General features: G+C 49.7%; 2 protein-coding genes and 1 long non-coding RNA gene across 4 annotated transcripts; 1 reads left to right on the forward strand and 2 right to left on the reverse strand.

The window, feature by feature from the left end:
• Positions 1-1,024, reverse strand: LOC115840205 (uncharacterized). Its single transcript, XM_030832767.2, has 4 exons — positions 958-1,024; positions 592-659; positions 282-341; positions 1-158 (listed from the first exon to the last, which is right to left on the reverse strand). Exons 2-4 carry the CDS (start codon positions 636-638, stop codon positions 2-4), a joined length of 264 nt encoding a protein of 87 aa, XP_030688627.1. The 5' UTR covers positions 639-659; positions 958-1,024; the 3' UTR covers position 1.
• LOC132597498 (uncharacterized) lies at positions 550-26,232 on the forward strand. 2 transcript variants are annotated; one of them, XR_009564361.1, is made up of 3 exons: positions 550-746; positions 11,009-11,121; positions 23,554-26,232. It is a non-coding gene; the product is annotated as an uncharacterized lncRNA (long non-coding RNA). The 2 variants fall into 2 exon arrangements; XR_009564360.1 differs by lacking the exon at positions 23,554-26,232 and adding an exon at positions 17,242-20,224.
• On the reverse strand, positions 15,407-16,716 carry CCL19 (C-C motif chemokine ligand 19). The gene is made up of 3 exons (XM_030832763.2): positions 16,635-16,716; positions 15,831-15,957; positions 15,407-15,603 (listed from the first exon to the last, which is right to left on the reverse strand). The coding sequence occupies exons 1-3, from the start codon at positions 16,693-16,695 to the stop codon at positions 15,444-15,446; spliced, it is 348 nt and encodes a 115-aa protein (XP_030688623.2). The 5' UTR covers positions 16,696-16,716; the 3' UTR covers positions 15,407-15,443.
• Positions 26,233-27,406: the final 1,174 nt, after the last annotated feature.

Consider the following 27,406-nt stretch of genomic DNA (forward strand, 5'->3'; position numbering starts at 1 on the left):
TTTAAATCTTTAATGCACCAGCTGGCTGGGCAGTGGCAGCGGGGGTGCGGCGGGGGAGGCTGCGACCGGAGCGCTGGGGAGCAGTGCCCAGTCCACTTGACAGACAGCTCATTAGGCCCCGCAGAGGCTCCAGCTTCTGCTCCCGAGGGTGCGCTGAGCTGTGGGGCGACCCGACACAGGCATGAGGCGGGGCGGGGGCTCCCGGCTTCCCCGCGATCGGTTCTCCCGGACTGAGCCTCGTCCATGCCCCGGGCGGGTCCGCGGTATCGCAGCCCCCTCACCTCCGCTCCCTTCGCCACATGCGCAGCCAGGGGAAAAAGTAGAAACAGCCCCAGTAGATCCTGCAAAGAGAAGGCAGAGCCGGGCGGGGCGGGGCGGGGCTGACCCCACCGACTCCGCCCCTTGGACGCCTCGCCCCTCTCGTGGAAGGCTCCGCCCCGTCTTTTAGAGGCGGTTCCTCCAGCCCACGCCCCCTAAGAGGCCCCACCCCTCCCGCTTCTCCCGCCCCAGAAACCTCGCGCCCTCCCCGCCCCTCCCCCACCACCCCGGAGCGGCTAGGTTCCTCCTCCGCAGAACCCCGCCTCCACTCACTCCTCCTCAGCCTCCAGCGCCACCTCGTATCTCCTCAATCCCGACATGTCCTGGGTTCCGAACGTCTCCTGGGGAGCGGCATGATTGGATCAAGGATTCCCCAATCCCGGATCCCCTTCTCTGTCATTCTCTGGACCAGTCTGACTTGTTCTCGGGTAATATGAGACAGGTGCCCCCGGGAAGACTCAGTTGCCACATCGGGACAGGGTAGGATTGAAGATTTGGGAGGCACTAGACGTTAAGGGATTGGGAGGTCGGGCACCTCGGGGGCATGGGGCATTTAGGGGGTTAGAGCCAAAGGCCTTCGAGGTCATGGGGCTGGGATATTTGGGGCCCCGGGTGAGGATTTTCGGGGATTGGGGTCACCTGGAGGGGGGCTGAGGGGTCGACGCAGCCTAAACGCCCACCCTCCCTGGCTCCACCCCGGAAACAGGCCGGTACGTTACGTCACAAGGACACCGTCACGCACTAGGGGTGGGGCTTGCCTATTACCCGGAAGGGGCGGAGCCAGGGCATTTCTTCAGAGGAGGCATAGTGCAGAAGGTGGAGCCAGAGCCTATCAATAAAGGGGTGGAGTCAGGGCTTATTACTAAGAGGCAGGGCACGGACCCTCTTTTATAAGGGCGGAGTCAGATTTCGGAGCTCCACCTTGGGAAGACGGAGACCTCAGTACCAGGCAGCAAGAAAAGAGCTTTGGGACGCTTCCAGTACTCTTTTGCCATCCCCTCTCCTCTCTGTCTTCTTGGCTTCTGCTCTGACAATTGCCTTTCTTGTTTGCCCCATTCTATTTTTATGATTCTGGGCAGAGGAGGAATAGGGCTCCAGAGAGGGCCCAGTCTAGACAGGCCAGGCTATGGGAATACTTGTTGGCTGAGTGGCCTTGGCCAAGTCACTTCATAGTTAGAGGGTCACAGCCCTTCCTCTCTGAGCTGAGACCTCCTTTCTTGTGATTTTTGTTCCTGCAGTCACTAATCAACAAATATTTATCGAGTGACTACTATGTGCTGGGTGATGTGCTTGGGCATGAGGATACAGCAGAGAAGACAGGCACAGATTCTGCCCTCAGAGAGCTTGTCATCTAGGTTGGAGGGGTGAGGGCAATCAAAAGAGACAATAAGATCACTACAATAGACGAAGCTGACTGGCTGGGGCAGTAGAGGGTGCTTTGGTAAAGCCAAGAAAGAGCAATTAACCCGGTGTGGGAGGTTGGAAATAGCTGCCCTATTTGGTCTGGGGAGGGGGGAAGGGAGCCTTGTGGCTGGACGGTATGGGAGAGAATGACCAGAAATGAGTGAAGTAAAAGTTCCCTCAGGCTGAAGTGTGGAGAATAGATTCACCTATCCTCTTCCCACCATCCCACACGCTTTTCCCCTCTCATACCTATCTTCCCCTGCCTGGGCTACATACAGACAGGTGACAGACAGATCCATGGATGCCAGTGGGAAGCATTGCAGTCTGGGCATGGAGAAGCTGTGCTTCCACCGCACTCACCCTCACACTCACTCTCACAGTGACACTCCTGCCCTGCTGCAGCTGGGTCAAGTCTGGTGCACGGGAACAGGAGGCCTGGTCCCCAGGGCTTCAGTAATTCACATCCCTTCACTCAGATGCAGGGCTCTGTCTGTTGTATACTAAAGAATTTGGCTTTTGTCCCTGTTCCTGAGAGGGAGACTCTAAATCTTTGGAATATCTCAAGTAATACGCGTGTCTTTGTTATCTATGAGCCCCTTGGGTCACACCTGAGTTGATGCTAAGAGATGAGGTGACTTGGGATGAGGCCTGGTCAGCAGAAAGACCAACCATATCATTGCAGAATTGGGGCTTTGAGCCAGTCCATCAGAGGAGATCGAGTCATGTTGCCTACAATTCATTCATGCCTATGTATGAAATCTCAGTAAAAACTCTGGACACCAAAGCTCATGGAACTTCCTGGTTGGTGAACACATTGATGTACTGGGAGGGTGACATGCCCTCTGTGTCTCCATGGGGAGAGAGCATGGGAGCTCTGCGCTGAGACTCTCCTTGTGTGTCTTTTCATTTGGATGTTCCTGATCTATATACTTTATAAAAAACTAGTTGTCAGGGTTTCCCTGGTGGCCCAGTGGTTGAGAGTCCGCCTGCCGATGCAGGGGACACAGGTTCGTGCCCCGGTCCGGGAAGGTACCACATGCCGCAGAGCAGCTGGGCCCGTGAGCCATGGCCGATGAGCCTGCGTGTCCGGAGCCTGCACATCCGGAGCCTGCGTGTCCAGAGCCTGTGCTCCGCGACGGGAGAGGCCACAACAGTGAGAGGCCCACGTACAGCAAAAAAAACCAAAAACCAAACAAAAAAGTAGTTGTCAGTATAGCACTTCTGAGTTCTGTGAGTCATTCTAGTGAACTATTGGACCTGAGGGGGGTTTGAAGACCTCTGGACTTGTAGCTAGTTAGGCAGAAATGCAGGTGGCCTGGGGACCCCACTTGTGACTGGCATCTCAAGTGGGGGCAGGCTTGTTGGGACTGTGCCCTTAAACCTGTGAAGTCTAACACTAGCTCTGGGTTGTTAGTGTCTGAATTGAATTGCAGTACATGAGTTGGTAGCAGAATACCTTTCCACTGAGTGCATTCCCCACTGTCTCCATCTATCTAGAACATTTTTTCCCTTTCATAACTCCTTAGTAGTCTCCCTGTCCCCATTTCCCACTCTTTGTCTTTAGCTCTGAGAACCTCAGCACTCAACATTTTGGACAAGGGAAGGGGGTTGCATTGTCCCTGTTAGAGGAAGGTTTGCAGTGTCGTCCTCTTGAAGGCATTTGAACATCAGTTTTAAGGCTAGGGGTCAGCGCTTGGTTCAGGATTAGAGGTCAGAGCAAGGTGGAGGGGACCTCCCTCTTTCCCAGGTTTCTCCTTACTCCCACCTCTTCTCTGTGGTCCTAAGACTACTGGAGTGGGAAAGATGGGACCCCAGATTCCCTGAGGACAATCACAGGTAGCAGGGTAAGGCTGGAGAAGATCTCCTCCCAGGTCTCCCTAGGCCTGTCACAGTGACTACACATCCATCATCTGAGACCTACTCCTCTCTTCGACAAGCAGGGCTAAAGGGAAAGTTCTTTGGAAGCAGGTCCAGCTCCCATATCTCACATCTCAGGACTCTAGGGCTTCACCCTCCTGGCCCAGCCAGTACTGTCCCTCTCCCCCATTATTTTCCTGTGCCCCAAACTGAGTCAGAGAATTATCGATAGCATGAGGGGAACCTGGCTTAAAACACCCCCTTCTGCCATGCCTTCCCTATCCTGGGAATTGAGAGGGGATTTCTGAGGAGAGGGGCTGGTTAACTCACAGGGACACAAGGAAACTAGAGACGAGGGAGGGGAGCAAGTGTTTCCCCCACCTGATGAGAGGGACCCAAGAGACAGAGACCAGAGGAGGAGACCTCTCAGGAGACACCAATTGTGGAGCGCTATTCTGTTTCCCATTCCCAGCCCTAGAGCATATGATATGACAAACTTAACTGTGAGCCCTTTTTTGTCTGCCTTTTCTTTCCATCATCCATCCACTTATCAATTGATCGATCCGTCTATCCATGTGTCCATATGTCTCCCCATCTTTGTCTCTTCATCGGTCCATTCTCCCATCTTTCCTTTCATCTATCTTTTCACATCTTCTTCATTTATTCATCTATATGTTTAACCATTAGCTGTCTATTTAATGCATCCATTCATCTATTTATCAGTTATGGTAATAATGAACATTTGTTGATACTTAAGTGCCATGCACCATGCTAACTGCTCTAAAGTCATTTTCTCATGACAAATCTATGAAGTAGAATGCTGTGAGTGATGCTTTTGTTCATGCAGACACTTTTTTTATACTCCTTTTCCTGGTTCCTTTAGGGAATTTCTCTCTCACTTCACGTGGTCTTGGTGGCTGCGTTCACCATAGTGATCTGATCAGAGTACTCCATTCCCTGGCCACTGTAATATATTGAAGAACTGAGTATGTGTCACAAGCACAGTTCAAAGCTTTTCATGAGCTTTGATGTTAGAAGAAAGAGGCCCTCTGTTTTGGATCACTCACTATACAAATGTGGACTTGAGGCTTCCAGTGGCCATATTTTCTGCTGCTAGAAGATCACCTGTCTATAACAGGAATGAGGCCTCCACATAAAAAGAATTAGAGAGAAGTCAAGTTAAAAGATGGAGGTAACATCATTTGAATCCCTGGGTCCAACCAGTGCTGAAGTAGACCAAATCTTAATCTAGTTATGTGATATGACAAATTTAACTTTTTGCTTAAGCTACTTTAAGTTGGGTTTTTGTCATTTGCAATAGAAAGAGCCCTAGATAATGATCATTGTATTATTATCTCCATTTTACAGATGAGGAAACTAAGTTCTAGAAAGATTAATTTACCCAATGTTTCATCGCTTATAAATGGCAGAACATTGGTACATATTTGGAGCAAAACTCTGATATACTACCCATATATGTCTGTCCATCTGTTGGTTCAATCCATCCATCTATCCATCCATCCCAGTTATTTATTTATCTGACCATCCTTCAATGTCTACGACACCAAAGGCAAGAAGACTTGCCAACTCCAAGTTGAGGCTGGGTTTGGATCAGAGGTTAGCAAAATTTTTGTTAAAGGTTCAGCTAATAAATAAGGTTTTGTAGGCCATACTGTCTCTGTAGTCACTTCTTAGCTTTGCTGTTGTAGCCCCAAAGCAGCCATAGACAATATGTAAATGAACAGGCATGGCTATATTCCAATAAAGTTTTATTTACAAAAACAGGCAGCAGGCTGGCTGGGCCATAGTTTGCCAATCACTGATCTGGATCAGTGGGGAAGACACATACGTTCTGTCATTGTTGGGAACATGAGTAGGGAATGGAAACTTATATTCCTTGCATTTGCCATTACTAATGTAGTGGAAACAACAGGGTTTTTATACTCAAACTCTTGTATTTGAATCCGGTTTTAGAACCCTGGACAGTCGAGGGAACGGGATCTGTAAAATGGGAATAATATGTATCTTGTGAGGTAGTCCATGTGCCTGACTCACAGTGGGTGCATTCAGTGGTAGTTAGGTCCATCCCCTTTTCTCATTCATCACCTCCCATATATTACCAGCATCAGGAGGGCGTCCTGGGATGCAGTGAGGGTAGTTCAACCTGGCTTTCTGAGTTCAGGAGCCCAACTTCTAAGAATGCGCTTTCATACGAGTTATATAGATTAAGCTCTTGCAAACTCCAAATTTCTCTTTTTAGTAGCTCTACCCCAACTCTTCTCCGTACTGTTCCACAACTGTAGCCACTCCAGTGCCCAGCAAAACAAAAGGCTCTCTAGTCAACAGACCCCATTAGACTGAGAGGCAGTTTAGGTACCTTCTTTTATTAACTCCACCATTCATGATATTACCCTGTTCCCCAGGTGGCTTTTTAACATATTTCTTCCAAACAAATACTCTTCTCTAGGAGGAAAGATTGTGTCCATGTGTGTCTTTGTGTCTGTGTGCCCATGACGGTTTGTGTGTAATTGTGTATGTGTGTCTATATGTCCCCTTGTGTCCGTACTGTGATTATATGCTTAAATGTCTGTGGTGTGTCCTTGGTAGATGTGAGTGATTGGCACTGTGTTTGATTATATGCCTGTGTATGTGTGTGTGGGTATGGACGTATGTATGTGGGTAAGGGTGTCCCCACTTTTGTGCTTGTGTGTATATGTGTGTTCTGTTTAATCCATCCCATTGTGGCTCTCAACCTCACAAGGCCAGCAGGGGGCATCCAGTGCATGGGGAAAGGGGATGCGAGGCTCCTGGCCTGTGCTCCAACCTCATGGGGCCTGCAGAGGGCATCTAGTGTCTAGAAAAAAATGGGTTGTGTGGCCTGTGGAAGTGGAGCTCTGGTCTGAGGAGCCTGGGCTCTCTTATTCCAGAAAGGAGCTGGAAATGGGCAAGAAGCCTGATGACTCAGCTTCTGAAAGTCCCTGATCCTAGGAGGGGGTCTGCTTCACCCCGCAAATCCTTCTCCAAACCCTCTGTCCATATCCAGAGGGTCCCGGCCCAGCCTGCAGGGCAGAGCTTGTCCCTTTAGTCCAAGTGTGGGTAGGATATTGCACAGCACTTCCGGAGGTGACTGGACATCAGGATTGGGGGAAGTCTTGAGCAACAGTACACCCTCCTTCTCTGCCTCCTGCCCTCAGCAGCTTGAAGGACTGCCTCAGCCACTGCCAGGATTTCCTGAACATCCCCTCTCCTTCATTTTCTGCAGTTTGGGCCACTCTGGGCCCCAGGGTTTCTGGGCCTGGACTGAGCTTTCTCAGGAGACGTGCAGGAAACAAGGGCCTCTGAAACCAAGCAGAAGGTGACCTGTGTCGCTGGTGATGAGCCTGGGGGGTAGGGGGGCCAGAGGGAAGGCAAGGGAAGCTACATGTAACAGGGAGCTCTGCAGAGCCTTGAGGATGGGTGAGGCAGGAGGTAGGACATTCCAGGTGGAATGAACAGCAAGCACAGAGGTTCAGGAGGGACAGGGCTTTGTGATTAATCCTGATGTGTGTGAGGCAGCAGAAGGCAAGTGGTGTGAGAAGCTATGTATGTGGGGGTAATCCCTGGGGTACTTGGGATACCTCCTGGTGATGCCATGCCCAGTGGTCAAAGTTCATGGAAGACCCCTGTAACCTTAATCAGGCAGGACCACCAGGGACCAGTATTCCCTGGGCATGAAGGTTTGGGTCCCTTAGCAGGCATAGAATGTCAACCAGCTGAAGTGCCAGTTGGAGGTAAAGGGAATGAATCATAGAGGAAGTGTGGCAAACAGAATTTAAGATTCCTCCCTCATGGTGTACATGTCCTGTATAATCTTCTCGCTTTGAGGGGATCCCCTTGGCCTCTTGGCCTGTGAATATGATGGGATATCAGTGATGTGGTTAGGTTATGCTCTATGGCAAAAATGAAGGGGCTTTGCAGATGTAATTAAGGACTCAAAATCAGTTGACTTTGAGTTAGTCAAAAGGGAGATTACCCTGGGTGGGCCTGACCTAATCAGGTGAGCCTTTTAAAAAAGTGTCTAGGGCTAAGAAATAAACAGCAGCAGCAGATGCTCTCATGTTGCCCTTGGAGAAGCAAACTGCCATGTTGTGAAGAGGGCCATGGAGCAGGGAGTTGCAGGCAGCTCTAGGAACTCAGGGCTTCAGTCCTAAAACCACAACTGTCAACACCCAGTGAATTTGGAAGAGGACTCAGAGCCTGAGATGAGATGGCAGCCTGGCTGACACCTGAGATTAGCCTGGTGAGGCCCTGAGCAGAGGACCCAGTTAACCTGTACCCAGATTGTTGACCCACGGAAACTGTGAGATAATAAATTTGGATTGTTCGAAGCTGCTGAATTTGTGGTGATTTGTTACACAGCAATAGAAAACTAATATAAGAAAGAAGTAATAAATTCTAGTTAAGCTCCAGGACTAGTTTCAGAACTACTGACTACAGCTTTTATTCATATTTCATTCCTGGCTCTGAAATGTCCCCATTTCTTTAACTAACTCCTCTTTTCTTTCATCCCCCTTTATTCCATTCCTGAATATAGGTTGTTGTGGTAATATTACTACTACTCACCAAGATTCTGGTTTGCTTCTCCTCCTGGCAGTTGCTCCCTTGAAGTTAGGCATGGAGGTATGACCCACTTTGGCCAATGAAATGCATGTGCCATTTGTGGATAGAAGCATTTAAGGAAGGGTTCCCCTTGCTGTCTTGCCTGGCTGGAGTCAGCATGGAAACATGTGTTGAGATGAAAGAACGTGCCAAGAGATCAAAGCAGCCTGGAATGTTGAGCCACCACATGGAGTACAGCTGTGCTAGAGATTGCCTAGACTCACAGCAGGCTTGGTATGTGTGCAGCACAGAATTTTGTTGTGTTCAGCCACTCAGATTTAGGTGTCATTTGTTCTTGCAGCCTCACCCAACCTATCCTGACCAATCAGGTGTGCTGCTGGTGGTCACCAGGTGTTGTAGAATAGAGAGATGAGATTACAGCAAAACTAGAGGAGGAATGGATGTCATTCTGAGTTCGTGGATTTAGATTTGGCTTTTGCTATGGGCTGAACTGTGTCCCCTAGAATTCATATGTTGAAGCCCTAACCCTCAATGTGACTATATCTAGAGATAGGGTATTTAGGAAGTAATTTAGGTTAAATGAGATCATAAGGGTAGGGCTCTAGTCTTATAGGACTGTGGCCTTCAATGAAGAGGAAGGGAGAGAGAGATCTCTGCCATGTGAGGACCTAGTAAGAAGGTGGTCATCTACATGCCAGGAAGAGAGCTCTCAGTAGAAACCTACCATGCCGGCACCTTGATGTTGAGCATCTAACCTCCAGAACTGTGAGAAAATAAATTTCTGTTGTTTAAGCCACTCAGTCCATGGTATTTTATTATGGCAGCCCAAGCAAAGACAGGTGTGGTAATTGCTAAGGCTCTGAAGAGTCTCTTTTTGGGGAGCAGTGAATCTTTTTGGTTGTATAAACAACAGTGATCTTATGTTAGGTGACACCCTTAAAATGTTAAGTCTAGGGTTTGGTAAGAAGGATGCATGTTGATGTTGGACAGCCGTAGGGTGGATTATCAAGGTATTTATCTTTTTTTTCACTGCCCACAATCTTAACCCCTTTCTGTGTTTGAGGAATTTCTTATTATATTAGTCTTACTTACCAGTAGATGTTGCCTTCCATCGTAGAATCCCCAAAGGATTACATTCAGCTCCCTGAATCCCAAGAAGATATCTGTCTTGCTTACTATTGTACTGTCAGCACCCAGAACAGTGCCTGGCGTGAATAACTATTTCTGGGTTCCAGACAGTGATGTAGCGTCACTTTAAACACAAGGGTTTGCCAGGGCTGGGACTCTATGTCATGGCAACCCTAAGACCATTGGGGACTCTGTGTTAACAGATGCTCTGACACTTAGGGCTGCCATGCCAAGAGGTGCCATTTACATAGACTACATGGAAAATGGTGTTCCTGGAGTGGTGCATCGCTGCTGTCCTGCCTGACGGGCTTGGGTATTCCTGACAGTGATAGGATTTCCCAAGAGGAATGGTGGCCTGATAGTGATGGGGGGACCTTGACATGAATGGGGCTCCTGTCAGCAGTGGGGACGCCAACAGGTGATGGGATGTCCTGCCAGGATTCCTGAATTGATGGAGAGCTTTACAGTGTTGGGTCCCTGGTAGGAGGGGGTGTCTTCCTCTTGGGGGAGGATCCTTGAAGTGATGGTCTGACAGGTATGAGGTCGGCAAGGTGATTGTGGTTTTGATGGTAATGGGTCCAGATTTCCAGTGAGTGCGATTCTGAGATCCAGAACTCTGGGGGGTGGTGGGTGGGGGGTGGGTCCTGTTGTCTGATAGGGCAGTGTCGAAGCTGCTGGGGTTACAGCCATCCTACTTCGGCCGGGTTGGAGCCCAGGGCAGCTCAGGTCTTATGCTTCCCCTCCGGAGCCATGGAAGACTCAAAGGTCCTAGGAATAGAAGTGGGCTGGGAGGTCTGACTCCCCCATCTACTCTGATCCTCAGAGGTTCCACCCCATGCTTGGCCCCTCAGGAGATGGAAGCAGCCCTCAGAAGCAGGTCCTTCAGGATCTGATCCGACGCTTGCAGTCCCCAGAAGCTCTGCCCTGCAGGGGCCCCAGCCAGGCTGGCTCAGAGGCCCCCTGAGAGGCCCACTCCTTCCAGAAGTCTCGCCCACAGACCCCTAGTCCTTCCCCTATCCCTGCCCTCCAGATCCCAACCCTGCCCTCCATTCCTCCTTTCCTTTCAACATTACCAGGTCCTGGCCTTTGCTCTTCCCCTGGGAATGGAGGTAAGAAGGTGGGCATAGTTGTAGGTTGAGCCCTTTCTCCACTGCTCCACTCCTGGAAAAACTGAGGCCTGAGCAGACCTTGAGAACCTGTGCCCACTTCCTCCCGGAGGCTCTGGGGAAGCAGGCTCCCCTTCTGCTGGAGAGGCCGGCCCAGGAGGCCTCCAAGGGGCATATCTGTGTCTGAGCTCAAGCACTGGGGGCCTGCCTGAGACCTTCAGCTTCTTCTCTTGTTTTTTTCCCAGCTCTTCCTAGGAAGCCAAGCCTTTCTACCTCATCTGGACATCCCAGCCCCCAGCCCTCAGCTTAAGTGCTACCCATCAGGCAGACGGGCTGCAGTCTCAGCTTTGCCACTAACCAGCTGAGTGGACTTGGGAGATCACTCTACCTCTCTGTGCCTCCATTTCCTCATACATAGAATGGGACTAGTGATCCCCACCTCGCAGGGTTGTTTGAGGATGCAATGATAATGCACATAAAGGACTCAGCTTGGAGCCTGGCACATGGTCAGCACCTCAAAGGAACGGTTTTCCCTGTTCTCTGAGGGCCACTTCCTCAGACCTGCACCTGCTGTACTATTTCCCATTTTTATTTAGGAGGTGGATCAACTCAGAGAGGTGGTACGTGTGGTAGCTAAGAGTCAGATTCTGGAGCCCGTCTGCCCAGCCAGGACCCCCAGCTCTGCCACTTTACCGGCCATCCAGCCTGGGTAAGTTATTTAACCTCTGCACCTCAGTTTCCTCAGCTGCAACATAGGAATGATAATAGTGCTTAAAGCAGTGCCCAGCACCTAGTAAGCACTAGTGGTGATATAGCTAGTACTACAGAGCCAAGCCCTCCCACGTGGACAAAGCCTCAGGAGCCATCACGAAAGTTCTCTGACCAGAAAAGTGCCTGTTTCTTCTGACAGAGGGCCTCTTGGAGGAAACTCCCCACTTGGGAATCCTGCTCCCTTGTGAAGCTCTTATTCCCAAGGTTTTCTGGCTGTTTCTGAGTTTCCCGGAGGCCGGAGAAGGGGGTATGTCGTGGAGGCTTGCCGAGAAATTGAACATGAGATGATGAAAATCTGATAAAAACCGTATGGAGCTGGCTCTGACCAAACACTTAGCCATGTAACTGAGACAGCCCCCATCCCGAGAACTGGATGTGCTCCAGGTGTGAGCGGTGGTGGGGTAATCGTGGGAAAGGGTCATGTTCAATTCCATTTTCTGTTACTCAGATGTGTACTAGGCCTTGTTCTGTGCCAGGCCCTGGGCAGAGCAATGTTGGCAGTTCCCTGGGAACTCTATCAGGGAGCCTTTTTTTTGGGGGGGGCTGAGAGGCTTGTGTGATCTCAGTTCCCCAGCCAGGGATTGAATTGGGGTCCCGGCAGTGAAAGCACCAAGTCCTAACCACTGGACCATCAGGGAATTCCCCCGTGGATAGGAAGCTTTTTGTCTGCCATAGGGGTGGACAAAAAGGCTGGAAGCTCTCTAAGTAGGGATGTCAGGTCCCTTTAGGGAGATGTTGGCTAATGGGACCACAGGACTTCAGGTAGGGAAGTGTCACTCAGCTGCCTGCCTTAGACCTGTAGCAAGTGCCGTGTGCCCGAGAGAGGAAGGTGTCTACTTAGAGGCAGGCAGCAAGGCCCCCATATCCTGGTTAGGGAGCTAGGAGTCCACCCCACCCCTCAGAGAGCGGGCAGCTTCATCATTGTCAGGTAGGCAGGCCCGTCAGAACTTGAAATAAAGACTCAACACTTGTCAGTGAATCATAGTGAAACAGGGCAGGTGTTGATTAGATGAAATCAGAGTGCTGAGAATGTTTAAGTGGATCAGGACAAGTCACAGGTTGCTGGGCTAAGCCCTCCTGTGTCTGGCAGGGAGGTAAGGGAAAAAGACCTAGTGTCTGGGAGGGTTGGTGGCTGGGGGTGGGAAAAACAGGGAAGGAGAAAGCTGGGAGGAAAGGCACTGGCTGGAGAAGAGGTGGGGAGGGCTCAGGCTTCTTCGAAATTCTTCACCCTCCAGGCCTTCAGGGTCCAGCAGGGGGCTGTTCCAGCCACTTCACCAGCACCTAGATTATTTTCTTTCTTCCTGAACCTCAGCTTCCCCTTTATTCCCAGAGGGTGGTCCCTGGGGCCCCGGGAAGTGAAGACTTTCCTTTCTTTCTATTTTTTAAATAAATTTATTTATTTATTTTTGGCTGCGTTGGGTCTTCTTTGCTGCGTGCGGGCTTTCTCTAGTTGCGGCGAGCGGGGGCTACTCTTCGTTGCGGTGCGAGGGCTTCTCATTGCGGTGGCTTTTCTTTGTTGCGGAGCAAGGGCTCTAGGTGTGCGGGCTTCAGTAGCGTGGCATGTGGACTCAGTAGTTGTGGCTCACGGGCTCTAGAGCGCAGGCTCAGTAGTTGTGGCACACAGGCTTAGTTGCTCCGCGGCATGTGGGATCTTCCCGGACCAGGGTTCAAACCCGTGTCCCCTGCATTGGCAGGCGGATTCTTAGCCACTGCGCCACCAGGGAAGTCCGAGTGGGGACCTTTCTGAATGTGCATGACTTTGGGGAGACTGTGTGAATGCTGGGGAGGGTTAGCCTAAGATCCAAAGATTTAAGAATTAAGTCTTTGTTTGGAGGGGCTCTTAAAAGTGAAGCCCCCTATCCCCCACCTGACAGATGGGGGAAGTAAGGTCTTGGAGGGGGCAGTGAGGAAGGGACTTCCCCAGAGTTGCACAGTCAGGGGCAGAAACAGGATTGGGGGATTGGGGACCGGGCATTGAGCTCATGACCTGTTCCTGCATCCCTGCCCCCCCCCCCCCACCTGTGGCAGTGTCAGGGAGGTGGTGTCCAGGTGCCTCTCTCCTGGTAGCACCTCCTCAGTGCTCCCACCCTCACCTTCTCTACTCCATCTGTGTGTTTCTGCAAGTGTCCAGAGGGTGAGTTTGTCTCTGCCTCTGTGGCAGGCTGAACTTTGCTTGGTTTCACTGGGGACCCAGAAGGATTTGAGGGGATGTACCCCCTCCTCACACCTGTGTTTGTCCTCTGCCTGCTGCGGTGCAGGACATAGGTCCAAAGAGTGTCCACAGCTGTGACCTCTGGAACTCCATGGTTGGCTGACTTAATGGATGGATGAGTTGGTGGGGGGTGGGTGGATGGATGGGTGGAGGTCTAATGGATCAGAGACAGCTAGATGGATGGCTGCATGCATGCATGAATGGATGGGTAATTTCCCCAGGTAGCGGAGCCAAATTTCCTGGCTATACCAGTTGTTCTTGCAAACTTTCCCCATTCCACCCACTCCTGTGACTCCAAGACCTGATTTATCTGAGGTTCTGGACACCTCGTCCTAGGAGCAGAGGTGAGGAAGAAGCTGCTATGCTCTCAGCTCAGTGAGGAGGGACTGGCACAACCCCTCACTGCTGCTTCCCTTCCAAGTTTGCCCAAGCCTGCCCAGGCCTGCTTTTGTTACCAGATAAGGTATATGGTGTAGTGGTGGCCCCTGTTCCCAGGTGAGGATGCTCAGTCTGGTGTACTAGCTGTCATCCCAACCCCAGGGGCACAGACTTGCTGCTCCCAGCTGGACAGGCCCTTAGGGGCCATAGTTGGGCAACCAGCCAGCTTTCCCAGAGGACTTCCCGGGCACGAGGAGTTCATTCCTCCCAGAGCAGTCTTGTGAGATGTTCCAAGAGTCGAGGGCTTTTGTCTCCCAGAGCTGAGACTCCTTCCCTGTGACTCCTCTGGTCTCAGTGTTGCCTTGGCCCTGGAGCCCATGTGGCTATGAGGTGGTGGGGGTCCCCCCATGCTGAATCTCCCCAGCTCTCTGGCTGTTCCTTTTTCCTTCCTCTCCCACTCTGACCTCTGGCTCCCAGGTCTGTCTGTCAGTATCCCTGAGAAGCATGGCTCCAGGATTGCCACGTGGACCCAGATGGGGCTGGACCTGGCCCAGAGTGACTGGGTGAGAGAAGAGGGCTGGACTGGAGGTCAGATTCTATATGGACAGATGGGCCCTCATCTCTGGCTGCTGACCCTTTTCTTACATATTTATCTGCTCTCAAGACAAATATTTATTGAGTGACTACCTTGTGCCAAGCCGTGTACTTCATACCAGGGAGACAGTGGAAACCAAAATAGACAAGATCCCTGTTCAGGAAGGCTGACAAACTAACAATTATAACTCAGCATCTTGAGTGCTGCAAGAGGAGAGGAGCAGAGGGCTCTGGGAGCTTGGGAGGGAGGGAGGCTGCCTAACCCAGTGTGCAGTCAGGGAAGACTTCCTGGAGGAGGAGTCATCCAGACCCAGATGGGAAGCCAGGCAGGCAGAAGAGAGAGAAGAGTGTTCCAGACAGAGGGAATGGCTTGGGTGGATGGGTTCTTTCTCCCCAGGCAACAGAGTTGGGCCTCCTGGCCCTCCTCCAGCCATGAGAGCTGGTTCCCAACAACTCCCTTCCCCGCCCCCAGTGACACCAGATCCCTGAGACACCTGGATGCTTGAGCACCTGTCCTGGAGGGCAAAAACTCAGAGGCCTGAGAGAGTTTGGGTCATTCAGGGGACGGGCACAGGTTTAGTGTTGCTGAGCCGTGGAGTGTGATAGGGCTGTGAGGAGATGTGAGGTGGGGCCCTGATCGTGGGAGCTCATCCTGAGAACACAGCATATTAGGTGGAGGTCAATGAGGACGTTGCTTGGGCTGCAGGGTGGAAACTAACCCGGCCATCCCACCTCCCCCTTCCTATCACAGTCCTCCTGGACAGACAGCAAACAGACGCAGACAGACGGATTCGTGGGTACCAGCTGGGCTTTATTGGAAACACTGCAGTCTGGGCATGGAGAAGTTGTGCTTCCACCACACTCATCCACACTCACACTCACACTCACACTCCTGCCCCGCCCCAGCTGGGTCAGGTCTGGGGCAGGGGAGCCGGAGGCCTGGTCCTCCCTTCTGGTCCTTGGTTCCCCAGGGCTTCAGTGATTCACATTCTTTCCCTCAGACACAGGGCTCCCTCTGGGGCTATCATGGGCTACCTGCTGTAGCGCTTTCCCTGGGAGAGGAAGGAGAGGCAAAGTCATGGGCTGGGGTCTTGGACAGGGGCTTGCAGGGAGGAGGCAGGGCTGGGGAGGGCCAGGCTTGCCTTGGCTGAGTTCTTCCGCAGTCTCCGGATGATGCGGTCCACCCAGGGCTGGTCTGGGGGTGCACAGAGCTGGTGACCTCTCAGTGTGGTGAACCTGGAGACAGAGGTCAGAGGTCAGAGAAAATAGAGCCCTGGAACCCAGCTTCCTGGCAGACCCTGGTGTGAGGGGCAGCGGCTGGGGACCACACCTAGGAACCTGTTTCAGGGGCTTCCTTGCAGAGGTTGGGCTTGGCAAAGAGAAGAGAGATAAGAAGGTGGGGGTGGGTTTCCCCAGGGGCTGATGGAGGAGGTGAGGTTAGTCAGGCTTGTCCCGCAACTCACACAACGGCAGACACACTGCAGCCATTGTTGATGAGCAGGTAGCGATAGGCTCGCACCAGGAATCCAGGGATGGGGCGCCGGGCCACAGACAGGCAGCAGTCTTCAGCGTCGTTGGCATCTCCCAGAGCTGGGGTAGGATTAGTGTCAGGACACAGGGACACTGAGGAACGGAGGCCACAGCCCTCACTGGCATTAAGGATGCCTGTCTGTGTGTGGCGGCAGCTAGACCTGATTGATATTCGCTAAATATATTGAAGCACTTCTAAGCAGTTCGGCAAACGACCGCTGTCCTGAGCCCCACAAATGCCCTCCTGCTGATCACCCCAACTTCTTTCCCAAGTCCTTTCAACTTCCCCACAAATGGAGAGTTCACGCTGGTTACAGTGTCAGTTGGGGGAAGAATGTGGGGTAGGGAAGGGGGTGGGGTGGGTAACAGGAGGGTGGCATTAGCAGAACTTAGGAGTTGTTAAATTTTTTGACCCTTCTTAGACCAGTGTCTCCCATTCTCTCCACCTTAAGAAAGTATATACTGTTCTCTCCTGCCTGTGAAACTGAGGCAGCAGGAAATAGAGCCTGAAGAGAGGGGGGTAGTCATAGGCCCTGGATACACCAAGAGACAGATACACATGGGAATTCAGGGACCCAGGTACACCGCCACTCACAGGCACACACACGGGGCACAACCCAGGTTCACTGAAACATGCAATCCTAACTCACAGAGTCCCTCACGTCCAGCGTCAAGCAGTCTGAGCCCTAGACACCCCTGTTACTTGCCCCCCACCCTAAGCCTCCCCTCAGCCTTACCAGGGGAGGTCCAGAGAATCAGCAGGCTGAGGGCTAGTAGTGCAGCTGCATGGGATGCCATGGAGGATGAGCGGAGACTGACTGCCAGCAAGCTGTGAGCGTGAGTGAATCTGGGCAGAGTCTGTGTGAAGCCGAGGCCTGGCTGGGAGTGGGTGAGAGTGCCGAGAAGTGCGGTGTGTGAAGGGGTCTGGGAATGCGAGAGTGGATGAAGCTGGAGGAAGCTGTCCGTTCCACCCATTTATGGCCCGGAACTTTCACTTTCTCTGCTCAGAAATTCCCCTCCAAGTCCGTTCTGTGGATTCCCCTCTGCCCCCCTCTTTCTGATGGAAACTGACCCTGCCCTCCCTCTTTTCTTCTCTTCTGCTTTCCTTGGTTTCAGCTCTAAGAACCTAAGCAGCCTGCAGTCTGGCCAAGAGAAGGGGACCTTGTGCTGTCAGCTCCAGAGAGAGAGTCTGCACTATCACCTCCCTGGTGGCATTTGTGTCATCAGCCACAGGGCTGGCCTCTAGATGATGGTTGGGATGGAGGGGCCTGAGTGAGGAGCTGCGTGCCCTTCCCTAGGTTTATCCCTTATCCTCACTCTCTTCTCTGTGGTTCTTCTCTCTAGTGCTGGTGGTGATGAAGAAGACTCCCTGGTGCCCTCAGAACAAACATGGAGCCTGGGGTAGCCTCCCCAGGTCATTACAGTGCCTGCCCATCCATGGTCTGGGAACCAGTCTCTCCCTTGAGACAAGCAGAGTTGAGAAGGAATGTTCCTTGGAAGGAGGCCCACCACCTCTTCCCACATCTCAGACCTCTGGGATTCAACCTCCTGACTCAGCAGCACTGTCTCTTTCTTGAGTTACCATTTTCATATGCCCAACACCTGGGTCAACAGAACAGCTGGAGGGAGCCTGGCCTGGCATAACTCCCTTCATCTTTCCCTTCCTCTGGATCCTGGAAACCAAGAGGGGATTTCTAAGGAGAGGGGGCTGGCCAGCTCATATTCACACAAATCCCCAAATTCCAAGGAATAGACAGATGGGGGTGGGGACAAGTGATTTCCCATCTTTATGAGAAAAACTGGAGATAGATCAGAAGTCCTCAGAAGAGAAATTAATATGTGGGACACCCATTCACCCATCCCTACCCAAGCTCTGAACCCTCTTTTGGATGGGAGAGTGTTTCACTCATAAGTTTCTGACTTATTTTCCTTTCCATCCATTAATAATAATAGTAGTAATAGTATTTCTGATGTTTACTAGGTGCTAGACTTCATACCAAGGACTTGACCACTGTTACCTTGCTTAACTTTCCCCCAAAAACTAGGAAGTAGTTTTTTTTTTTTTTAATAGATTTATTTATTTTTGGCTGCGTTGGGTCTTTGTTGCTGCGCGCGGGCTTCTCATTATGGAGGCTTCTCTTGTTGCGGAGCATAGGTGCGCGGGCTTCCGTACTTGTGGCTTGCAGGCTCTAGAGCACAGGTTCAGTAGTCGTGGCGCATGGGCTTAGTTGCTCCGCGGCATGTGGGATCTTCCCGGTCCAGGGCTCAAACCCTTGTCCCCTGCATTGGCAGGCAGATTCCTAACCACTGCTCTACCAGGGAAGCCCTAGGAAGTAGTTTTTATTATTATCATATTATTATCTCTTTTAACACATAAGGAATGAGGCTCAGAGCACAAGGTCACAAAGGAAATAAGTGTCTTGAACTGAGGCATCTTTAAGATTTACACTCTTTCCTACCATTCCACACTGCCTGTCTGCCACTGATCACACAACAGCACAGGGGAGTGAGGCTCTACACATAGCATGCCTAGGTTGGGATTTAGATTACATTACTTGCTAGCTGTGTGACCATGTGCAAAGTATCTAGTTTCTGTGTCTTAGTGTCCTTATCTGTAAAAGAGGAATGGTAATAGCTTTTAATTCTTAGGATTAAATGAGGTAATCTGAGCAAAACCCTTAGTTTAGAGGCTGGTACACAAGGAACACTTAATATTAACCATTATTATTATTCTATCCTTTTATTCAGATGTCTGTCAGTGCATCTATCTCTCCATCTTTCCATGGATCCTTGTCTTTATGGTGGTTCTGATTATTCTCTGTTGCCCCACCCCCGTCCATTCTCCACTCTTCTCTGCCCTGCTCTGTTCTCTAGAAGAGTGACCTCTACAGACAGTATTACTCAGGATCCCTTATCCTTTAGCTTCTGTTTGGGCTTGGCCATGGGAGACAGCAGCAGGATATAAGTGGTAGGAGAGAGAGGTTGGGGTATTAATTCTCCAAATCCTTCATCTTGCTATAGTTCTGACAGTGAATAATTTACTCTGTGGCAGTTGTTCTTAAAGAGTGGTCTTTGGGGGCTTCCCTGGTGGTGCAGTGGTTAAGAATCCGCCTGCCAATGCAGGGAACATGGGTTTGAGCCCTGGTCCGGCAAGATCCCACATGCTGTGGAGCAACTAAGGCCGTATGCCACAACTACTGAGCCTGTGCTCTAGAGCCCACGAGCCACAACTACTGAGCCCACATGCCACAACTACTGAAGCCCGTGCACCTAGGGCCCGTGCTCCGCAACGAGAGAAGCCACTGCAATGAGAAGCCCATGTGCTGCAATGAAGAGTAGCCCCTGCACACTGCAACTAGAGAAAAACCCACGTGCAGCAACGAAGACCCAACGCAGCCAAAAAAAAAAAAAAAAATTAATTAAAAAAAAAGAGTGGTCTTCGGACAGCAGCATCAGCATCACCTGGGAGCTTGTTAGAAATGTAAATTCTCAGGTCCTACTCCAGACCTACTGGAGCAATCCGTATTTAACACACCCTTGATGACTCTGATACATGCTGAAGTTTGAGAACCACTGATCTACAGTTAGCTTCTTTTGGGCTGCCTCCTCTCCGTGGGTTTATCTCTGAGGCTCCCAAAACACTGTTCCTTCCTCTGACCCCTTCAGGCCTTGGTATGGTAATGGTTTCCCACTATTGCTGAACCCTGAGTGCCTCACTCTTCCTTGTTGGTTCCTTAATCTTGACCCCCACCTCTTAAATAGCCCCTTTATTAAAATCTTTCTGGTTAGACTTTTTTTGAGTGTGCCATCTGTTTCCTGCCAGGATCCTAACTGATACAGTAAATGGTACCAGAAGACATCCCAGGAAATAGATTTCCAAAATGGGATCCTGGGATTGTGTTGCTCATATATTTGCTGAGCACACAAACCTCCTTGCATGGGGAAAGAGGACACGAGTAAATCCAGAACATGAAGAAGCATCACCATCACTTAAGACTATCACTAAGTGAGGTGCAGTGTGGGATGCTGATGGAGGGAAAGACATTAGGAGATAAAATGCCTCAGGTACTTAATTGCTATGGCCGCAAATGGTGATTTCAAAGGGTCTTACATATATGGTTGGGTGGGCTGCCTGTTTCTGATTGTGCTGGCACAATTACAGAAGAAAAAGAAAAGTTTAAGAACATGAAATTCTATAACTGATTCACTTTGTTATAAAGCAGAAACTAACACACCATTGTAAAGCAATTATACTCCAACAAAGATGTAAAAAAAAAAAATAAAAAAAAACCCAGTAAAGGTTAAAAAAAAAAAAAGAACATGAAATTCTAATTCAAGTTATGGGTAGAGATTCAGACAACTTCTATGGAATTTTTTTTAATTGAAGTACAGTTGATTTACAATGTTGTATTAGTTTCTGGTGTACGGCAAAGTGATTCAGTTACATGTATATCTATGTATCTATTCTTTTTCAGATTCTTTTCCATTATAGGTTATTACAAGGTATTGAATATAGTTCCCTGTGCTCTACAGTAGGTCCTTGTTGTTTATTCATTCTATACGTAGTAGTGTGTATCTGTTAATCCCAAGCTCCTAATTTATCCCTCTCCTCCTAATTTATCCCCCTTCACTATGGAATTCTTAAGTCATCTTTAATTTATGTCATCCATAGCCACATGGCAGATATGGCTCAAACCCCAAAACCGATTGTATGTGTGGTAGAGTTGCAACACCGGATAAATGCACAACCCCACCATATTCCTAATATTAGAATAAGCGCACTCTTGGGAAGGAGAAGGGCTCTGAGACTTGGGATGGGGACATTTAGGCAGAGATGAACAAAGCTGAGAATTTTGGACCTTTTAATTCCCTTAAACCTTCCTGGCTGGCAGAAGAACACTCCTCCCCCTGCAAACCATGAATGATCCAGCCTTCCCATCCATTAAAAAATATTTTTAATAACTCCCTGGCAAAAGGCATGCAGGGGTCCTCTTCAGGATCCACCCTCACCACCCTTCATAGCCTCCAGGCCCATAGTGCGAGTTTGATTCTAACATAGCCTGGATGGGAATGTACAAGGTATGCTCCAAGAACAATAGCGTGTACACTGAAGGAGTTGCAAGAACTTGTCAACCGTATTGGGAGAATCTCGGGGACCAGTGTGGACAAATTTGTTGATATGTATGCTCTTATCCAGGATTTGGGTATTACTGTATTAGCTGAGCACCTGGGAATGGTGTTAATAATCTGTTGAGTTGGTTACTGGAAGCCTGGACTCAACAGTGGCCTATGATCAGTTAGGCTGGGGTGCTAGAACCTCACTGGCATATTGTAGAACAGTCTTCCTCAGAATTTGAGGTGCATATGATTTACTGGGAGGTCTTATTAAACTGCAGATTCTGATTAAGTAAGTCTGGGTGAAGTCCAAGATGTTGTGTTTCTAACAAAGTTGTAAGTGATGCTGATGCTGCTGGTCCTCAGAATATACCTTGAGTAGCAAAACAGAGGAAAGAATGCAAAGGTTACAGAGATGGGAATGTTGGAGGCCCCTCTTATGTGCAACCACTAACTCTGAAGGGTCCAGGAAGATAATTCCTTCTCCAAGGCCATAAGAAAAGCACTGGTGATGAGAACACTAACTATGAAAAGCACTGTAGTGGTTTCTTTTTTTAAAAAATAAATTTATTATTTTTTTAAAATTTATTTTTGACTGTGTTGGGTCTTCGTTGCTGCGTGCGGGCTTTCTCTAGTTGCGGCGAGCGGGGGCTGCTCTTCGTTGAGGTGCAGGAGCTTCTCGTTGCGGTGGCTTCTCTTGCTGTGGAGCACGAGCTCTAGGCACGTGGGCTTCAGTAGTTGTGGCTCGCGGGCTCTAGAGCACAGGCTCAGTAGTTGTGGCGCATGGACTTAGTTGCTCTGCGGCATGTGGGATCTTCCCAGACCAGGGCTCAAACCCGTGTCCCCTGCATTGGCAGGTGGATTCTTAACCACTGCATCACCAGGGAAGCCCTGTAGTGGTTTCTTTAGTAGGCAGGAGATGAGGATGGGAGATGTTCTCTTGGGACTGGGCAATCTCATTTCAAGGAGAATAATGGAATCTTTGAGTGGTAGAGTCTAGATGCTCACCTTCTGAGCAATAAGATGAATGAAATTATTAAATAAGCTGCAGGGACAAGTGGTAATCATTGTGCTTTGCCCATAAGGATCTGTGGTGGTAGCTAATTGATCATAGTTTTCCTAGGAATGAAATAGATGGACAACTTACTGACCCATATAAGTGTAAAATGTCTAGGCCTGGTAGGGAGAAACTTGATTCAAATTGTATTGGGGATTTACAGTGTTTTACCCATTTCCTTGACTTAGATCAGTTCCCCAGACCTGAAGCCCCTTGACTGGATGGTGGGGGTGGGTGGGAAGGCTTGAGTCTTTTCACAGGTGGACTCTATATATCTTTCTTCTAGTCAGTTGTCCTCAAAGTGTGGTCCCTGGACCAGCAGCATCAGCATCAGCTGAGAACTTGGCAGAAATGCAAATTCTTGGGCTCTGCCTCAACTCCATTGAATCAGAAACTCTGGGAATGGCCTAACAATCTGTATTTTAACAAGCCTTTCTGGTGATTTTGATGTATGCTAAAATTCGAGAATCACTTCTCTAAGCCTTCCCTAGAGAGATCTGTAGCCGTTTGCCAGGGTGAATATGAATGGTGAACAGAAAATATTCAGATCTTTGGGGGATTATTAGATACTGTCTCATGTTAATACTAGTCTTGGGGACCCAAAACCCCATTGTGGTCCACTAGTCAGAGTAAGGGTTTATGGAGTTCAGGTGATAGAAGGATCTTGGTTCAGGTCCATCTCACAGTGAATCTGTAACACCTATCCAGTGGTTATTTCTCTAGTTTCAGAATGCATAGTGGGAATAACTATACTTAGTAATTAGCAAGGTCTCCACACTGGTTCCTTGACCATGGAGTGAGGAAAATTATGGTAGGAAGGGCCAAGTGGAAGTCCTTTGAACTGTGCCTGCCCCACCATGTTCCCCCCTACAATAGTAAACTTAAAGCAATGCTTTGTTGCTAGAGGACGTGCATAGAATAGAGCACCTTCAAAGACTTAAAGATGCTTCAGCCCTTGGTACAGCATATTACAGCTAATAATCTAACACGTGCCTTCTTTCTGTAGCTGTCACTTAAAGACCATTGAAATCCATTCGTTTTCTATAATGACAGAAATACACCTTCACTGTTTTACCTCAGGGATATTATCAGCTTTCCTGCTCTGATTATCATAAGATAATCTGGATATCTCACAGAATATCGAAGCAGTCCTTTAAACTGATGACATTATGTTTACTGGCGCACAAGAAATAGCAGTCGCCCTAAATGCCTCAGTAAGACCTATGTATGTCAGAGGGAGAGAAAGAAATCTTCCAAAAATTCAGGATCCTGCAACATAGGTAAAATTTCTAGGCGATTAGAGGTAGGGAGAAGCTGAAAACCAGTGATCTGGGGAATGTTGCACATTTACCGTGAAGAGGCACAATGCTTAAAGAGCTGTTTGGATTTTGGAGGCAACATACATCATAGTTAGGTGTAGTACAGCAAAATGTTTATTGGATGTGGCATAAAGCTGACAGTTTTTTTTTTTTTTTTTTTTGCAGTACACGGGCCTCTCACTGTTGTGGCTTCTCCCGTTGCAGAGCACAGGCTCTGGATGCGCAGGCTCAGCGGCCATGGCTCGCGGGACTAGCCGCTCCGCGGCATGTGGGATCTTCCTGGACCGGGGCACGAACCCGTGTCCCCTGCATCGGCAGGCGGACTCTCAACCACTGCGCCACCAGGGAAGCCCCAAGCTGACAGTTTTGAATGAGGCCCAGAGCAAGGAAGGGGTCTGCAGCAGGTCTAGGCTCTGGGGAAAAGTTGCCTGTCTACTTGGGCCTTATGACTCACAAATCCAGGGAGTTTCAGATTGTCTGTGGCAGAGAAGGGTGCGACAGGAACCCCAGAAGGAGCATTACAGGAAAGACCCTTAGGGTGTTGGAGTAAGGACATACCTCTTCTGCTAACGATTATTTACTCTTTGAAAATCAGTCCTGATTTGCCACTGGGCCCTGGTTTAAAACTCAGACTATAGATCACCCAGTGACCACACAACCTAGGGTGTTATCTATAGCAAGTCATATAGTTGGATGTGCATGGCCAGCGTTCCACTTCAAAGGAACATTGTACATTTGAGACCAGGCCTTAGAAATTTCAGAAGGCATGAGTAAAAGCGTGGGGAGGTGACTCAGATTCCTACTTTTATTGTTTTCTGCTTCTTCTTCTGATTATACTTACGCCTTCATGGAGAAGTTTTCTATAAACAGTTAACAGAGAGAGGAAGTGTATGGTCTTGATTTTCAGATGGGTCTCTAAGGTATGCTGGCATCAGTCAAAAGGAGACAGTTGCTTACATTCAGGTGTGGCCCTGAAAGACAGTGGTGAAGGGAAGTCCTCTCAGTGGGCAGAATTTCAGGCAGTACATTTAATGTCCACTTTGTCAGAAGGAGAGATGGCCTGAAGTTTGGAGCTATACAAAATCATGTGCAGTGGCTTCCCACAACAACCTTGCCCTCACCTCTGTAAATTGACCCTTCACTAAATTCTTTTCTATTAAGACTTTTGGGTCATGCCATTTGTTTCCCTCCAAGGTCTTATATGATACAAGAGTATAGTGCAGAGCTGGCATAAAGGTTTCACATAAATTTCAATACTGTCTTCCTGGAATGCCTGTTGGGAAAGATCCTGAGAATCAGCAGCAAAGGGTGAAATAATGAACTAATAATAAACAAGGGATTTACACCACATTCATTCAATAAATATTTATTGAGGGCGTCCTATGTTCCAGACACTGTTCTTGGCACTGGGACACAACAACATGGGCCAGATAGTGTAGGGCTTTGTAGGCCATTGCAGAGTTTATGTTCTACTCTGAATGAGTTGGGGAACCTTTGGAGGGTTTTGAACAGTGACATGATCTGGCATGTGTTAAAGGCTCCCTGTGGCTGTCGGATGGAAGATAGACAAAAGTGGTGCAAAAATGGAAGCCTGGAGACCAGCTTGGAGGCAATTGCAATAATCCAGGGAGGACATGAGGTTGCTGAGAGTTGGTGAGAAGTGGTCAGATTCTGGAGACATTTTCAATGTAGAGCCAGTGGGCTCTGCTGAGGGGTTCAGCATAGGATATGAGAGAAAGAAGAGAAAGAGAGACAGAGAAAATACTTCAATGTTTTTGGCTTGAGCAATGTGATTGTTGGAGTTATATTTACCAAGATGTGGACGACTGTAGAGGAGTGGGTTTGTGAGAAGGTCAGGAGCCTTGTTTTTTTTTTTAATTTTTATTGAAATATAGTTGATTTAGAATGCTGTGTTAGTCTCAGATATACAGCAAAGTGATTCAGTTGTATATATACAGGGGACCGCTGGTCCGCTGGTCTTTTTTAGATTCTGTTCCGTTACAGGTTATTACAAGATATTGAGTATAGTTCCCTGTGCTATACAGGTTCTTGTTAGTTATCTATTTTATATATAGTAGCATGTATATTTTAATCCCAAACTCATAATTTATCTCGCCCTCCAGGAGCCTTGTTTTGACTTTTTAAGATGAAGCTGCATTTTGGACATATAAGTGGAGATGTTAAGTACGTAGTTGGTAGTATGAGTCTAGAGTTCAGGGGAGAGATTCTAGCTGAAGATAAAAATTTGGGAGCATATGGATGGTATTTAAAACCATAAGACAATGAGGTCATCAAGGGAGTGAGTGTAGATAGAAGGGGTCAAGTTCCAAGGCCTGGAGCTCCCTAACACTGACAGATCAGGGAGAAGAAGAGGAATCGGGGAAGGTGACAGCTGTCAGGTGTTCTGATGGTACCTTCTATCATGGCAAAAAGGGGGAGGGCATAGGCCCTATGGGTGGAAGGTTTAAGGCACCAACTCCCCAGCCATTGGTTTAAATGATCCAGTGGTGGGGTGGTGGAGACCAGGGAGGTGGGTTTGAAACAGTTTCTGACCACACCCATAGAGCCCTCAGTGTGCTACCTGCTTTGCCTAGTTCACCCTCTTCTCAGCCACGTGGCCTTCTTGGGGTTCCTGGTTCAGTGTGAGTTTTGGACAAATCTCCCAGCTCAGGGCAGTTCAGCTCATCTTGGCACCACACTCTCCCAAGGAGCCCGCTCAGCCTTCATGCTCCCTGGTCTGATCAAATCCATGCCGCAGGGGTGGGAGATCTTGGGTGGAGGGCACTTTAGCCATCGAGGCAGGTAAGGCAGCAGCGAGGCCGGGAAAGTCAACCAAGGCCATGGTAGGAGTGGGAGTACCAGGGAGTAAACGGTTGTGGAGAGCATCTCGATTAGATGCTTAATAAATGTTTGTTGAATGGATGAATGTGAGTATCAGGAGCTGTGTCCCTGGGGCTGAGCGTGACTGGTGTGCCCGTCATCCGCGTGTGTGTGTGTGTGTGTGTGTGAGAGTGAGAGCGAGCGAGAGCTGTGGCTCTGTGTCCACGTCTGTGCCTGATGTGTCTCCTCTCCCAGGCCTGCAGAGGGCGCACCAGCCTGGGAAGGGAGGCTCTGGAGTGGGCGCCGGTCTGGCTGAGGGGTGGGTGGGCGCTGGCGGGTGGGGGGTGCTCTAGCAAGGGCGGGATGCGGCCCTGACCCGGCGGGCTGCTCAGAGAGACTGAGAAGGGCGTTGGGCCCAAAGTCCGTGGGCCTGGCACGGCCTCTGGTGCTGTCCCCGCTCCAGGCCCCCCTGGTCCCGAGGCCGAGGGTCCGGCCCCGGGTCCCAGCGCGCAGGTCCCGGCACACGGGCGGAACGTGCAGAAGGGAGACTCGGGTTGCGGGTGGGACCCGCAGCTCCAGGACCTGGGGTCGGCGTGGGCTCGGGAAGCCCCCGAGCGGCGATTACCCCGGGCCGAGCACAGCGGCTGTCCCGCCAAATCTCTGCCACTCGGGCCCCTGAATCCGCGGGTACTCGGCTGGGCAGGCTGGGACGCATGGGCGGCCGGAGGCCGGTGTTTTTCCGTGAGTATTTGTCTTCCCCACCCCAAGTATTCCCAATTTATCCTGAGGCCAGGGCGCCCAACGTGGAAGACAGGAAGCAATGTTTGTCTTAAAGGCTGAAGGAAGTTCACATTACCTCCGGGACTTCCTTCGCAACATAAATAGCCCGCACCCGATTGATTCCTTAAACCACGTAATTACGGTGCCAGCTCTAAGAAAGGTTTCTTTCAACCTTTAGGTTGAAACCATAGGCTTTCAAGGTTTATTGAAAGCCTAACTGTGTGCCCGGCGCGACGCTCGCTCGCTCGGTGCCGGAGGATGAAGTGCTTTCACCTGGACAGGGACGGAAAACGAGTTTGTCCTGCTCATCAGTGGACATGGGAAAATTCTAGACCCCTGGTCTAGCATGAGACACATTTGAGGACAAATAATAAAGGGGGAAAAAAAAATCCCAGAAAGATGAAGGAAATGAGAACAG

Source organism: Globicephala melas, chromosome 6 (assembly GCF_963455315.2).
Source record: "Globicephala melas chromosome 6, mGloMel1.2, whole genome shotgun sequence".
Classification (NCBI taxonomy): domain Eukaryota; kingdom Metazoa; phylum Chordata; class Mammalia; order Artiodactyla; family Delphinidae; genus Globicephala; species Globicephala melas.